Below are 15626 nucleotides of genomic sequence, written 5' to 3' on the forward strand. Positions count from 1 at the left end.
TGCTGCAAAAAGTTACAGTACCATAACCGAGGTGTCGCCAATGGTAAAAGCTCTGGGATTTTATAGACTTGTGCTAATGGCAGCCTTGACAAATACATGATGGCCGTTGCCACCGAATAGTGTAACGCGTACGTGAAACTGTCGTGTGCCAGAGAAGTTTATTATTTTAAGTAGAATTTTTCCTCTTATGTACCTAATCTATATTGTTTCTGTTTGTAAAAGAATAAAATATTGTGCCCAGAACTAAAATCATGCAAAAAGAAGTGTGAAAAAACGTAAAATCGCGAGAAGAAAACACGGGTGGCAAAACCGCGTTCACGGAGGTAATATTGACAATTTTTCATCACGACGCTATTCGCATTTTTCCGCGTCAATATGAAATAGTTGTATCCAGGATACCTTCTTTGGGTTTCTCAGCTATTCGAATCGAAAAATTTTTCACAGATGGTTGCTTTTTCTTTTGTTTACGCCTTGTCAGTTGGGCTTTTGTTGTGTGCATCCGCGCGCCGCTGGTACCTATAAGTGAGAGTGAGATGTATGCGACCCTTGTATGCGTGTAAGTGGCTTGTGTGGCACGTATGCTTGCACACAGGCGCGCAAGTTATAACCTCAAAATATGCTTCCAGCTGTCGAATTTTTCTACAAAACTTTTTTTCCACTTTAAAATAGTTACTTGTACATGCAAGTGTTATTGTGTCATAAAATTGTCATGATTCCTGACATAGTGTACATGATATTATTACCCAGTAGTATTATGTATTTTGTTCTATAGTACAAGTTCTAACAAACTTAAATATTAATAGTTTAGTGCAAATTCGACAGAAGTAACGCTATTCGAATGAAACTATAAAGTGTTATTCTATCTACAATGACTAATTGAATATTGTTTACATGTTACAGGGTGCAAATTAAATATAGGATCTGTGAAGCCATAAGTGTAGTGTATGTGACATTTTTAAACAACACCAAACTTGAAACAGTTCTGAACTATGTTTGTAGTTCAAATGTAAAATGACTTGATATTAGTGCTTTAAACATTACTAAAGAATATCTATGGATTACTAAAGGATATCTATTAAATGTTATTTGATAAATTGGGATAATACAGAATATAGTATTTGTAAAGTGATAAAATTGTTTTATATGCCCAAATTCTGATGTTATGTCATGGAAAAATGTAGTTCAATTGTGTTTATACATGGATGTAATTTTGCAACAAATGTGCTTTAAAGATAAGTCAGAGTACTTTCAAAATGCAGTTGTGCAATTATTCTTTAATGGGTAATGTAGTTCGAAAAAGAACTACCTACTATATACAAGAAATTAATATAAAAACATGGATAACATTAAAGTGTGATATTAAAAACAAATATCAACAATCCATGTAAATAAACATATTTTGAAAACACAAAAGGATATCTAAAGAACAGATGAAATAAGAAATTACATGCATGACAGGAATAGGAGACGTAGGTCGCAGACGCGTTGAATGGCGCCGTAGCGCAAATACAGTCTTCTGCTGTCATTGAGTTGTAATTTATGAGTCGTAAGTTCTGCAATTGGTTTACATACAACATTTATTAAAAACTTAAGATATGAAATTATGTATAATTTTATAATTTTATATAGCTATATATTTATATTAAATTTAATTGTTATTATCTTGATTTTAGTTAATAACTTTCATAATGTCTTACAAATATATAGGGATATATAGAAACAAACATAGATAAGCTGAAAAGGTGGCTAGACGCTGCCCGGAGTAAAGAGGGGCTGCGTGGGCATGCAGCAGCCTCAGTCACGCCCTCTTCTCGGGGACTCAGTATCCTCTACAACCTCCCCGACTGCTCGGCGTAACAATCCTGTTGCTGTTTTGACACATCAACAAGTATGAATTTTTTAAATAAACCTTCAATGATATTCTAAAATTCATATAATACTTAGTATCATATTTTTACTGTAATTTATTTCAGTTACAACAGTTACAACAATTGCAGGCTCAAAATTCGAGTGGCCAATCATTGACATTTGCTTTACAGCAAGCAACCAACAATGTAAGTAATTAAAAATATATATTTATTTGAAAAGATATATCATTAAAGTAAGTAATATTTGTTTCTATTATAAAATCTTACAGCCGCAAGACCAAGGAAATAGATCAACAACTGGAAACCATATAGTATATGTAAATCAGTTAAACCATTTAAATCAGGGTACCATAAATCCCTCAGGGACTGGTATGGGCCTACCCCCGGCCACCCCCACTTTTGGGGTGGGCCTTAATATGGGATTGCCACTATCACTTCTAAATACTAGCCTTACATCCCTCACATCTAATGTTATCACTACATCAAATCCTCTGCTCAATTTGGGCCTGCCAAGTATAAATACAGGACTAACTACAATAAATCCTAGCCTCAATCACTTGAATACCATAAACTCAAATTTAACTTCAAATATTGGTTCAAACAGTATTAATAATGGTTTATCTGGTTTGGGACAGGATATAAATAGTATAAATACTGGAATTAATAGGCTCAATGCATTAAATTCAACAAATATAAATTCTGGATTGCCCAGTGTGAATACTGGAATTACCAATGTAAATCAGAATTTGACAAGTTTAAATTCAAACATAAACCAGAATGTTACCAGTTTGAGCACAAACTTTACATCCCCAAGCTCTGGTGTATCTGGCTTAACTGCTATTAACCCAAATATAAATACAAATTTAACTACTACCAGTATAAATTCTGGTATAAATCAAGGTCTCAATCGACCTATTAATGCTTTAACAACTGGATTGACTCAAACTAGTCTAAATTCCAGCAGTACACAATTTCCATTCCAAGCTATACAAAGTATACAAAGCATTGCACCACACATTGTTGGGTCAAATATTGCACATGTACCAAGTTCTGCTATATCGCAGCACCCGAATTCAAACGTTTCTACTATTTCACAAATGTCAAATACCGGTACGTTGACAAGTTCCAGTATATTCACGAGCACTTCCAGCGAACCAATTCATTCAACCACAGCAAATGTGAATCACGCTTCAAACGTGAATCTCACTACAAATATTCCACATCTTGGTACAATGCACTCAAATTTATCTAATGTATCAACATCTAATGTGCAGCATATATCTGCATCAAACGAACCGAATATGTCACTGAGCCATGCTTCTTCTTTAAGTTCTTCTCAGACAACTGGATTTCAACCTCAGCGACAGTATTCACAGGGAATTAACCCTGGTTTAAGTTCATCAGTAACATTAACGGGCTCATCTCAGCCATCAAATGTGGTCAGTACAATAAATACTGTAAAATCTATGCAGAACATTCAAAGTCAAAATATTAGTTCTCCAAGCAGTCCATTTTCAATACCATTAAAAAGTCCAGCATCTAATATTGCACCACCTACACCAAGCCCTAGTCCTAACAGACTATTACTTAGAAGTCCAGCATCAAACTCAATACAATCTAATAGAAATAGTCCAAGTCCTGTTGGAACATCGACATCAAATAATAATTTTAATATACAAATGCAAAGTCCAATGCAGAGTCCAATGAGTGTTAGCCAAATACAGAGTCCTGTACTTAGTCCATATCCTCCTGCAAAAAGTCCTCATCTGTTAAGTGGAAATAACTCTCTGAACAACAGAAGTCCAGCACCTGGTGGGAGTCCTGGTCCACCTGTGGTAAGAAACAACTTATATTAATATAAAATAAAAAAAAAGTTGAACACAAACATTTATTTCATTTCCAGGTTAGACCCAATACACCAATACTTCAACAAGGCATGCAAGTATTGCAAATAATTCATGGTACACCACAGGGGTATCAATCAACACCAACACAGTTGGTTACTAGGACGCATTTAATTGGAAATCAGCAAATTCAAATAGCTGCGACTAAACCGGCAAAACAGCCACCACAAATTTTACCAAAACCTCCTAACCAACAAGCTGCTGGATCACAACAAAAACAACAACGTGTTAATACTACAATTACAAATCAAGTAATATATTTTGAAATGTCTATTCTATTCAAAATATCTTAAAGACATTATCTATTTCTATTAAAACATGAAATATTGAATTATTATAAGGTGACACAACAAACTCAACCACAGTTAGTTCTTGCTGGACCACAACCAAATCCTACAACAGCTACAATGATACCAACAGCACAAGGTCTACTATTAAATCAGGTAATAACATCTGTTTAAGATATTCATCATGTGCATGTCTCTTTGTTATGTGATCATTTAAAAGTTTACACATTGTGCCTGTTTTAGCAGTTATCAATATTATATGAAATATTTTTGATATGCTTGATATCTATTGTAAGAGCTTACATGCATTTTAGTGTCACAAATATCTGCTTTGTGCTTCATATGTTTATCACATTTCATACATAGGTTTTGCCGTCAACCGGACCCGTTATTGTACAGCAACAACCAGGTGGTGTTCAGCTCATACTAAGAACGCCAGCGAGCGCCCAACAACAAACACATACTGCACAGGTGATGGTTTCATCCACTCAGCCATTCAATTTCATCATGTTCACAATCATTGCTTACTTAATACTTTCTGAATCTATTTTTACATGTCATTTTAAATATTACTTAAGTTCATCAACATTTTTACATGCTATATCAACAGTTGGATCTTATATGTGTTCTATGTTTTATATTTAGCATCTTTGCGAATTTCAGATGTTACTTTAGTGTAAATAATATTACAATATTGAAAAATATATTAGGATAATAACATGAACAAAATTAGGAAGACAATTTTTTTTGTTAATATAGTGGAAGAAATATATTCTTGTATAAATCTGTTTCTTTTTTTCTTTTTTTCTTATAGCTAACACAACAGCAGTTAGTAAGAGTTGTCACAGCACAAGGTATGCAGTTACAAGGCATTACACCTACATTTTTTGCTGTACCTAATGGTTTTCCTCCAGCTGCATCTCCAGTAATTAGACATACTCCCTCTAGTCCTGCACCTTGTAAGTGTTTATAATATACTGAAAATTTGTTTAAATATATTTTTCTATAAAAGAATTAAAAAATATTTATATTGAAATTATTTATTTTTTAATATAGCTGCTAATTCAGGGACTGGTAATTCCATAGTGATTCAAAATGCAATGGTACAAAGCCCTCAGCCACAAATTTCACAAGTAGGTTCAGGTTCCAATACTGGTAACACTCCATGTACGCAAGCTGTTGTTGAGCAAACTTTATTACCACCTCCTAAGAAAAAAGCAAAAAAGAAAAAGAAAGCAAAACGGAAAGATGATGAACCACCAAGATTGGACCTTGCCAGTATAATGAAAATATCAGGAATTGGAGATGATGATGATATTTTTGATACTGATCTTACAACTGAATCAGATGTTTCTTGTCAAGTTCAAATTGAATCAAGTTCAGGACAAAACCTGGGACAACTTTTATCCCAAGTACCTACAATACCTACCAGTTCTACTCAGAATTTGATACAAGTACCTGCACCAAATACAACGAACACACAAACGTCTGCATCTCAGACATTTAATAGCCAACTTGTTGCCCAACTTCAGATGCCTGTGCAGAATGTACAAGGGCAATTACGATTTGCTCTTGGAGAAGATGGGAGAGTTGTTTTACACCGTACTCCAGAACTAAATCAGCCTGAAATGGATCAAGCTACTGCTCAAGCACTGATACGATCATTAACACAAGGTGGTGGACAAAATTCACCAATTATTTCTCATCTTCTTGGACAAGCACAAACGTCGACACAATCTACACAAAGTACTGTGCTACAGAGACAAAAATTCGTTAAATCACCTTTATCATCCAGTGTTTCAGCAGCTACTACTATTGTAAGTTCTGCAGCTCCACAAAGTGTTACTTGTGCTACTAGTCCACAGCATGTGCAAGTATGCTCGAAATCAAACAATCAACAGAAAAGTGTAAATGTTCCTCAAGAATCCAGTCCTGTGTTAAATGTTTGTGTTCAAAACAATCTTGTATCTCTACAAACATTGGATATGCAAGCATCGAAAAATATTAATGTACAAAATCTCACACCAACAACAAAAGCTAATCAGTCATCTAATTCTAGCCTTCCACAACCAAACAGTAATGTTCTAACTTCTGATGTTTTAGCAACAAAACCTTCGTGTACTACATTCAGTGTACAAAATTCTCGATTGACTAATACGAGTCAAACGACTAGTAATCAACAAAATTCTAATGTTTCTGCACAAAAATCTAGTCAAGTGCGACTTACAAATGCTTGTGTTACTACTAATGTGCGACAAAATTTAAATAAAATATCTCAGAGTGCTGCTCATGTTCAAAAACCCTTACCAAATAATTTAACTGTACAAAATGAACACACTGTGACAAAAAGTAATCAAAGTCATCAGCAGGAATCAATAACACTGCAACAAGATACACCAATATATCAGCATAATCAACATCAGCAAATAACAGCACAGACTGTACAAACGCAGAATGTCCAACAAGTTTTTGAACAAAATCTTCAAACTTCTGGATCAAATGCTCAACATAATTCTTTAAACATGTTACAACAACAAAGTTCTTGCAATACCGCAATGCAGCATGATGCTATGAATGTTTTGCAACAACATTCTAGTATTCAACAAAATACAATTAATGTTTTACAGCAAAATGCATCTAGTAATGTACAAAACATTGAACAAAATTTGCAGTCTGCCATTGGTGATTTAACTCATGCACAGCAAAATGTTATTACAAGTATGCAACAGCAAAATACATCTGCTATTTTGCATAATACAAGTGTACAACAAAATGTAAATGTACAGCAGCAAAATGTAAATGTACAACAACAGAACGTTAATGTACAACAACAAAAAGTTGTTGCAGCAAACACATTTTCTTCTGTGAATACGCATCATTTTGAATCCCAGAATACCGTTAATGCTATACAACAAGGACTAAATACACAGCAAAATAATCAACATCAAAATATTGTGATTACAAATGCTCCACCTCCAAATGCTATGCAGCAAAATGAATCTCAGAAAGTAGAAACCCAAACTGCAACAATGCTTAATTCAACAACAAATAATATATTAAATAATGCACCAAAAATTACTCCTGAAATTTTAAATGCATTAAGTAATTTAAATCCTAATGAACAGTTATTAATTGCAAATGCAAACGGACAAATGCAATTAATCAGTCAACAGTTGTTACAACAATTTTTAGCAGGACAATTAAATGCAACTAATCAGGTACAAAATCAAAACCAAACTCAGAAAATAGTGATCGGTGAGCCAGATGCAAATAATCAGAATTTACAAGGTGTACAAATCAATACTCCAACGAGTCAAATAATTGTAAATAGTTCTGGTGGAGCTCCTACAATTCAAAATAATATACAGAATATTGTAGTACAAGCTGCTCCTTCGCAAATGCCGCAACATATACAAATTCAAAATTCTAGTTTTCCTAGTCAATTTATTGACAATCTAAATCAACAGCAAATCAGAAATTTAGGTAACAACCAGCCAAAGAAGACAAAAATTATTAAAAGAACAAAAACTGCTGTTACTACTCAAAATTCTGGAAATACGCAGGTATGTGTAGGTTTTTTCTATTTTTCTATTTAGTCTCCTTTTTGTTGTTAATTTAATATAATAACAGGTGACAAAAACAATTACGGTTCCCCGCCCGACAATGATTTCAACAAATACAACTAATCTTCAGAAAATTGATAATTCTAACAAAATAAACACTGTAGTGTCTCAAAGTACAAATCCAATTAAGAGTGAATCTTCTCAAATTATTACAAATGGTCCTGTACTTCCATCTTCTCCTGGAAATCATTTATCAGTTCCTTCAAATGGTCAAATGGTCCAAAGAGTACAGACTATTCAACTTCCTGCTCAAAAACAACAGTTATTAAAAAATATACAATCTCAAATACAAGCTATATTAGCTCGTAAATCGGGTTCACAACCAGATCAAACCGTTTTAACAAAGTTATATCAAGACCAAGCAAAAATTTTGGCAAGTGGAAAGGTTGTCAGTACTACAACACATCCCGTTAGTAGTGTAAGTCTTGTTATATTATTAATACAAAAATCAAAAAGTTTGTAGTAATTTATAATGTAAAAAATGTAAAGTAATGTAAAAAAAATGTATAATGCTATGCAATTTTATTTTATATAGGGTACAGAAACGAGTTTTAGTATGAATGCAGTTTCAACAATGGCACCAAATATAATATCCCAGAATTCGTATAAAAATCAGACATCAGCTGTGCAAACTCAAACACAACCATCTACTACTGTGGTAACTTCACAAAGCTTGAATCCAAGTACATCTTCGACGGTACAGAATAATTCATCTAACAGTTATATGAATAACCTTTCGGTATATAATAATTTTTTATATCATAATTGAATTTTCATTTATGTTTTTATTGATGACTTATTGGTGAAATTTACAGATATCACAAAATGTGCAAGGACAACAATGTGTACAACAAAATAATCAAAATGTACACCAAACGCACACAAAACAGCACAAGATTTATCAAAATCATGGAAATCAGATATTGAGTCCGTCCTCTGCCAATATGCAAATTTTCTCACCACCAATTACCTCTGTAGCTACTGTACAGAGTAACGCACAACAAACACCTTCAGTCCAAACACAACAAATTGGAATGCAACAGTCAACCCAATGTCAAACAGATCCATTAGACATAAAACCAAATATACAAATGTCAAGTCCTGTTAAACAAGAACTTTCTTCACCTATTCAAATACAAGTTCAAAGTGGATCACCTGCAGGACAGGTGGCCTCACCTAGAATGATTGGCAAAGGACCACAAAGAATTCAAAGTCCTGTAAATACCAGTGGTAATCCCAATAAACAAACCGTTAGTCCCAACAACAATTCAAGTCCTTTAGTAAGTCCAAGACAAGGTATAAAAAGACCTGCATCCAGTCCAATTTGCAGACAAATTAATCGTAGTGATTTGTAAGTATAATCTTTTATTTTAATATAATGATACACTTACGAATATATCTTTATTTTTATATTTACAGATTAGAGCAACAATTGAAAATTGATCAAAACGGTGCGATAAATCCAGACGTAAACACACCATTTTTGAGTAAGCGCGATGCTTGTAAACGACTTGTACGGTATCATTGTTTAAATGAGCAAGTACTTAGTTCTAAGGACTTGGCAAAAGCTGATGAGATGTTTGAAGAAACAGCCAAACATTTACTATCAAAATTCAATTCCATGATGAACAAGTACACGTATCTTCTTCTGATGGAGAGCATGGTATGTTAAAAATATGTAATTTTATTCTTAAAATTTTAATAATCACTTAATTTAAACTTACAGCGAGAAGTAAGGACGTCGGAATTAATGATGATTGATAGAACTTTTGTTGCTGAAGAACAAAGTATATTAAATAGGTTACGAGAACAAGAGGCTAAAGTTAATGGTAAAGTTAACATATTAATGAATACATTTCTTCTGTTATGTTATTTATTATAATAATATTTTTCTTGTATTTATTTTATAGAAGAGTTCAAAAAAGAAGAGAAGCCATTGGTGCCAAAGGTTGAACCTGGTCTTACAGAAGAAGTCAAATTATCACCATCATTAACTAATGTATCTGTAAAACGTGAGTTAGAAGATGACTTTCTAAGTGATGAAATGGAATGTAAGCCAGTGATTAAATCAGCAAATTGCACTAGTGGTGATTATGATGAGTGGGTAGAAATACAAAAAGAACTTGGTGTATATCCATCTACCACAGACTCGTTTAAATGTAAAAATATCAATAATAGTGGTAGTAATAGTGCATGTGCTGTGGCTGTTACAAGGTCATCAAAAACTGAAAGAACACGAGCAAATGGTGAATGTCGTACTACTGTACCAAGTACGAGTATTTCTGGAGTTCAAAACGCAGTTATAAAGGACAATTGTGAACGGGATAGTACTCCAGATTTTGAAAAACGTTGGAATAGTGCTACTGATCTCGAGCGAGATTTGTTAGAAGATACAGACAGCCTAGATGGACTGGCCTTACATTCTCAAACTCAATGTCCAGGCTCTCTTCAAGTAACAACCGAAAGTGGAAATGGCAATGAACATGATGACATTACCGCACAGGTACAATCTGCCATTGATAGCATTCTTAATCTTAAAAAACGTCCTACAAATACATTATCTGGCAGTAGTGGTAACAGTGCATCACAGTCCAGTGAATCAAAGGACACAGTGCTTGACCAAGCAGTCCGCAGCATTTTAGGCTCGTGACCCTCCTTTAATAAAGTATGTTAAACAAGTGAAGTTAATGGTGAACATCATGCTAATTGTTCGTTTAAAAAATTTTTAAGAACTAGACATTTTTTTGGTGATTTTTTTGTGGTATGTGAATAATATAAAAACTATGTTTGATATTAAGAATGCGACATTATCTTTGGTAATGCATATTTGAAACCCTGCAAATTGTTGCTAAGTTATTTGTACAAATCCTACAATTTTAATTTCATTTATACATAAATTAAAACGACTATCTGGATTACGCAATTTTGTATACTTCTCCAAAATTTGTCAAAAATTTTTTTCTGCAATGGCAATAACTACTCATAATATAAAAACAAGTATACTTTCCAGTAGTTTAGCTGTAATAAAGCCATCGCGTTTACCTAAATTTAACAGCTGTACATGTGGATAGATAGATAAATAGATTAATAGCTAGATAGTAAAATAAATAGCTAATTCGCTCAGATTTTTCAATCTGCCAATTTGTAATGTAATTTTGTAAAAAGTAATTATTTAAAACAACTTATTCCATTTTGTCCGTAGTACTTGTAGAAAAATCTTACAGATACTTAAAACTGGGTCGGTAAATTGTACATACATTTTTAACGTGTATTAATATTAATATTAATATTATTATTATTATTATTATTATTATTATTATTATTATTATTATTGGTATTATTTGTATTATTGTTATTGAGATTCGCATTCTCGGAATTATAAGTGTATTATTATTATTATGATGATGATTATTATTATTATTATTATCATTATAATTTTCATTAATATTATTATCATTATCATTACTATTATCATTATTATTATTATTATTACAATTATTATTGTCAATACCATCATCTCCAGTGATGAAGAATGTATGGTATAAAGAGAAAGTAGTGATTTAAGAGACTGAAATGGAAGACAATGAAAACAAGAGGCAAATGATATATAAGGTGAAAAGGGAACACAAAAATTTCTATGATAATTTGAATTTATTTCTATTTAATGTATATGCAGTCTTAAATGTTACAATGCAAAATCAAACAGACATTTTTTAAGTAGATATAGTATTTTACAAGTTATTTGTCATCACATGAAATCACAATAGATCTGAGTAAATGAGTACATGTGTAGAGAGCACATGTGTGGAAAAAGGGTAATTACATGTTGGTGACATTTTAAATAAACAGTAGATGACCGGTGAATAAGATTTAAAAAACAAATCTTTCTATATGTGCCTTTTTATTTTCTACATAGTTGATGACTAATATATCTTATATGTACACCTGACTTGTAATTTTTATTCGATCAATGCTAACATGTTACATAATGCAGATTTCTTAATCAGTATGTTATACATACAAGATTATGGTCTGATTTAATCATTTTCTGAAGATCATACATTAAAAGAATAACTTATTATCACCAGCAGTGCTTTTGCAATAAAGATTTAGTTACATGGTTGTATTTTTACATCCTTTTCCCACAAAACTTCATGATAGCTCTCTATACACAGAGGCAATGAAATGTTTTTGGCAAAAGCAATCCAAGACTGACATATATACAGAGAATCAAGCAAAACTATGTAATGTATTACAATAAGAAATAATCATTTGTACATAATATCAATTACACTCTCGACGGCAATCGTGACTTAATGAATTCTTCAAAGATTTTAAAATTTGGATATGCTATAGTTCTTTTGATCCTAATAAATTGCCGATATTTCACAAGTATGTGTATGAAAATATTTTTATCCTTATCTATAATTAAAATTTCAGTTTGCAGCAGAATATTTGATTTCCAATACTAAAAAGTTTACACAGTAATATGAGATGCCTGGCGAGAGTGAAGTCAAGTGGTTAATACGATAAAATGTAATTAGCATTATCAATTACATGATTTTGAATATCATGAATATTTTGTAGTGAACAATTCCTCTCCTAATATTATGGAAATATTGATTTCAATCACAAGTTTGGGTGCCTTATAAGATAATGTTTAGTTAACTTTTTTATCTTGTCAGGACTATATAGTATTTTAATAGAGGCACATAAAATTTATATTAAATTACATGTTTTTTACGTGTATCTATATTCTAATATATCCCAAAAAATTACAAAATTAGTTGAAATTATATTACAGTACATACTATTTAGTTTCTAATGTCTCAAATTAATGCTTTCTACTTGTAGATGTATATTATCAAAATTATTTCATTTATTTATTTTAATGGATACCTTAAAGTATTTAATCATTAGTTATGTAAAATTGTTGAATTAATAGAAATGAAATAACGTCAATTGGATATATGAAAATATTACCAAACTTAATTATAAAACTTAATGTAATATTTCAACAAATAGAACTTCAGTAACATTGACATTTCATTTTTAGTGAGTTGCAATTTTATTAAAAATATATCATTTCTTTATTTTTAATGAATATATAAAAAAACTTTACAGGTAAGTTAAATTAAAAATATATATTATAAAATTAAAACCATAATAAGACATCAAAAATGTATCTATTTAATAAATAATTTGAATAATTAAAAAATTAGACGTATGCAAGAATTGTTGTAAAGAGTTTCAAATTTATAATTACTTTGTGAATATTATTACATTTTAAGTATGTAATGTATACAGTATACATAGGTGAATATGGTTTATACAGATTTTTCATGTCGTATAGTGTACGTGATTTAATAGGTGTCAATACATGTGTATGCAATACGTTCATAGGTTTATGGTATATGCAAATGTATTTGTTTGTAAACAATTTTTATTATATACAATTTAGTGTATTAGTATATGAAATGATATAATTTCAGAAATGACTAATAGAAATATAGAAGACAAAATGAACGATACTAGCAAAGATGATCCTTACGAGGTAGAAAAATGTGGTAAATGGATTAATGAGCGTAACTTAAATAAGGTTTGAGTCTTTTATTTCTGTGATAGTTGTCTTATTAATTAGAAATATATGACATATAATATAATTTTAATAAAATATTTAATTTTCTTCTATATTTCCAATAGGCTAAAAACACGATTTGGAGGTTAGATGTATCTGTCATTATATTGACATATACCATAATATTTCATAAATATATTTACAATTGAAAGTAGTCAAGTTCATAATTATAAATACATACTACAAATATCAGTCTGATAACTGTTCTATATTTTTAGGTCTGCCTACAATTTCCTGATAACCTTTTGCCAGATTCAGTAGAAATTGCATTACGTTTGGAAAACTATGTCAACAAGAAAGTATATATTTTGGGAGATACTTCTTATGGTAATTGCTGTGTTGATGAAATAGCTGCTCAGCATATTAATGCTGATAGCATAATACATTTTGGTCATGCTTGTCTAAATCCCACTACTCGTTTACCTGTATTTCATGTATTACTCAAACAAGAAATTGATACATCAGAACTTATTAGTAAATTTAAATTAAATTTTGTGGATCAGACTGAAAAAATTTTATTTTTTTATGATATTGCTTATGCACATAAAATTGGTAAGTTTCTTAAATCTAAAAAAATGTTTATTTAATGTATTCAATTACTTTTACAAATATGTTTCTATTTCAGAAAAGATATATAAAATATTAAATGCTGTTTATAAGAATTTAATCTTTACTTCATTAAACTGTATCTCTAATGTAGAATTCACAGATGTCAAAGATGATGCATCTACGATAATCTTAGGTAGATGTTTTAAATTAGATAAGGAATATAAAATAGAAGATTATATAGCATTTTTCTTGGGAAATGGTGGAAACACATTTACTAGATTAGCAATGACAATCTCTGCAAAAAAATGGTACTATTTTGAAAATAATAGCATTGTTCAATATGAAATTTTAAATACACCATGGTTAAAAAGAAGAAGATTTGTAGTTGAGAAATTAAAAGATGCTAGAGTTGTTGGTATAGTTGTGGCTACTCTAGGTATTAAAGATTATCTTAAAATAATAACAATGGTTAAAAACATCCTAAAAGAAAAAAAGAAAAAATCTTATATTTTAAGTGTTGGTAAAATAAATCCAACAAAACTTGCTAATTTTCCTGAGGTATGTTGAATAATGTTACTTGAAGTATTAAATACATTGCTAATGTGGGTAACAATGTATTTTATCTTTTTAGATCGATGCTTTTGTTGTAATAACATGTCCCGAAAATGAAATATTTGATTCTAGAGAATTCCTAAAGCCATTATTAATGCCTTATGAAGTAGAATTGGCATTTAATAGTTCAAGGGAATCTTATACACAATATTGTATGGATTTTAGACAAATACTTCCTGGAGGAGTGAATTATGTTGATTTTAAGCCATCAACAGATTCAGATGTTTCTTTAATTACTGGTGAACTTAGAAACTGTGATGAAAATATTCCATGTACTGACAAGATGAATGCTCTAGCAGTTAATAATTCATCAGGTATTTACATGTTTTAAAAGATATCAACAAATTACAATAAAGCATATTTTTTCTAATACCATTATTTTAATGAACTTAGATGTTGTTGCAATTGGGAAAGCAGGAGCAGAATTTTTATATAATAGATCGTGGAAAGGAGTTGAGCAAAGATTAGGCAAAGATGCAGTACATTCAGCAGAAATTGGCCGCTGTGGATTACCAAGTTGCTATGAAAACGAGCCTATTTCCAGAGAAGATAACAATGAATGAACATAATAAATATAATAATTTCTATATTCTAAATTGGTGTTCTTTTCAAGAAGAAAGAATGTTGTTTAATTTCTCTAATCTTTACACAAGTGTTAGTGATATAATTAACCCTTTCACATACTTTGTTTCCTATGCTTAACATTGTATTTTGACAAATTGTTAATTAATTAAACGATAAATGTATTTATTTTCGAAAAAATTGGTCCCAATTTTAATGCATTATGTCTTGTTTACAAAAAATCAAATAAGAAGTGTTTCTATTACTGACAATTGATTAAAAATGCACTCGTTAATGCACTGATTAAAAATGACACAAAAAGCATTCGTTCCTGAAAGAGTTAATTTTTTCAAATTTTACTACGTTTTTTATTAATTTATCTGAAACAGTATTAAAAAATAACTTATAGTTTATATGAAACATATTTTGTTAATTTACGTCTTATGAGTCTGTATAAATTTCTCTGTCAAAACCATAGACTTATACAGATAGACTACGCGTTCTTATGTGCAATTTGAAGACCACGTTGAAGGACACAGATAGTGCCGGGATCGCCGGGAAGTATCGCGCTCTCTTTCGCATTG

General features: G+C 31.1%; 2 protein-coding genes across 7 annotated transcripts; both read left to right on the forward strand.

Moving 5' to 3' along the window:
• Positions 1-79: 79 nt before the first annotated feature.
• On the forward strand, positions 80-12074 carry LOC139992611 (uncharacterized). Of its 5 annotated transcripts, none has more exons than XM_072013618.1 (16): positions 80-323; positions 901-1546; positions 1708-1888; positions 1974-2054; positions 2138-3703; positions 3772-4023; positions 4114-4215; positions 4426-4530; positions 4874-5018; positions 5116-7622; positions 7690-8100; positions 8218-8379; positions 8498-9033; positions 9102-9345; positions 9409-9511; positions 9593-12074. In XM_072013618.1, the coding sequence occupies exons 3-16, from the start codon at positions 1784-1786 to the stop codon at positions 10330-10332; spliced, it is 7059 nt and encodes a 2352-aa protein (XP_071869719.1). In that variant the 5' UTR covers positions 80-323; positions 901-1546; positions 1708-1783; the 3' UTR covers positions 10333-12074. The 5 variants fall into 5 exon arrangements, with proteins under 5 accessions (XP_071869719.1, XP_071869691.1, XP_071869730.1 ...); XM_072013590.1 differs by having other exon boundaries at positions 81-323; positions 8218-8421; XM_072013597.1 differs by lacking the exon at positions 80-323 and adding an exon at positions 348-556 and having other exon boundaries at positions 8218-8421.
• Positions 12075-13026: 952 nt separating this feature from the next.
• Dph2 (Diphthamide biosynthesis 2) lies at positions 13027-15077 on the forward strand. 2 transcript variants are annotated; one of them, XM_072013995.1, is made up of 6 exons: positions 13027-13092; positions 13175-13281; positions 13539-13872; positions 13946-14427; positions 14501-14795; positions 14875-15077. In XM_072013995.1, exons 2-6 carry the CDS (start codon positions 13177-13179, stop codon positions 15042-15044), a joined length of 1386 nt encoding a protein of 461 aa, XP_071870096.1. In that variant the 5' UTR covers positions 13027-13092; positions 13175-13176; the 3' UTR covers positions 15045-15077. The 2 variants fall into 2 exon arrangements, with proteins under 2 accessions (XP_071870096.1, XP_071870087.1); XM_072013986.1 differs by lacking the exon at positions 13027-13092 and having other exon boundaries at positions 13103-13281.
• Positions 15078-15626: the final 549 nt, after the last annotated feature.

This window comes from Bombus fervidus, chromosome 2, assembly GCF_041682495.2.
Source record: "Bombus fervidus isolate BK054 chromosome 2, iyBomFerv1, whole genome shotgun sequence".
Taxonomy (NCBI): domain Eukaryota; kingdom Metazoa; phylum Arthropoda; class Insecta; order Hymenoptera; family Apidae; genus Bombus; species Bombus fervidus.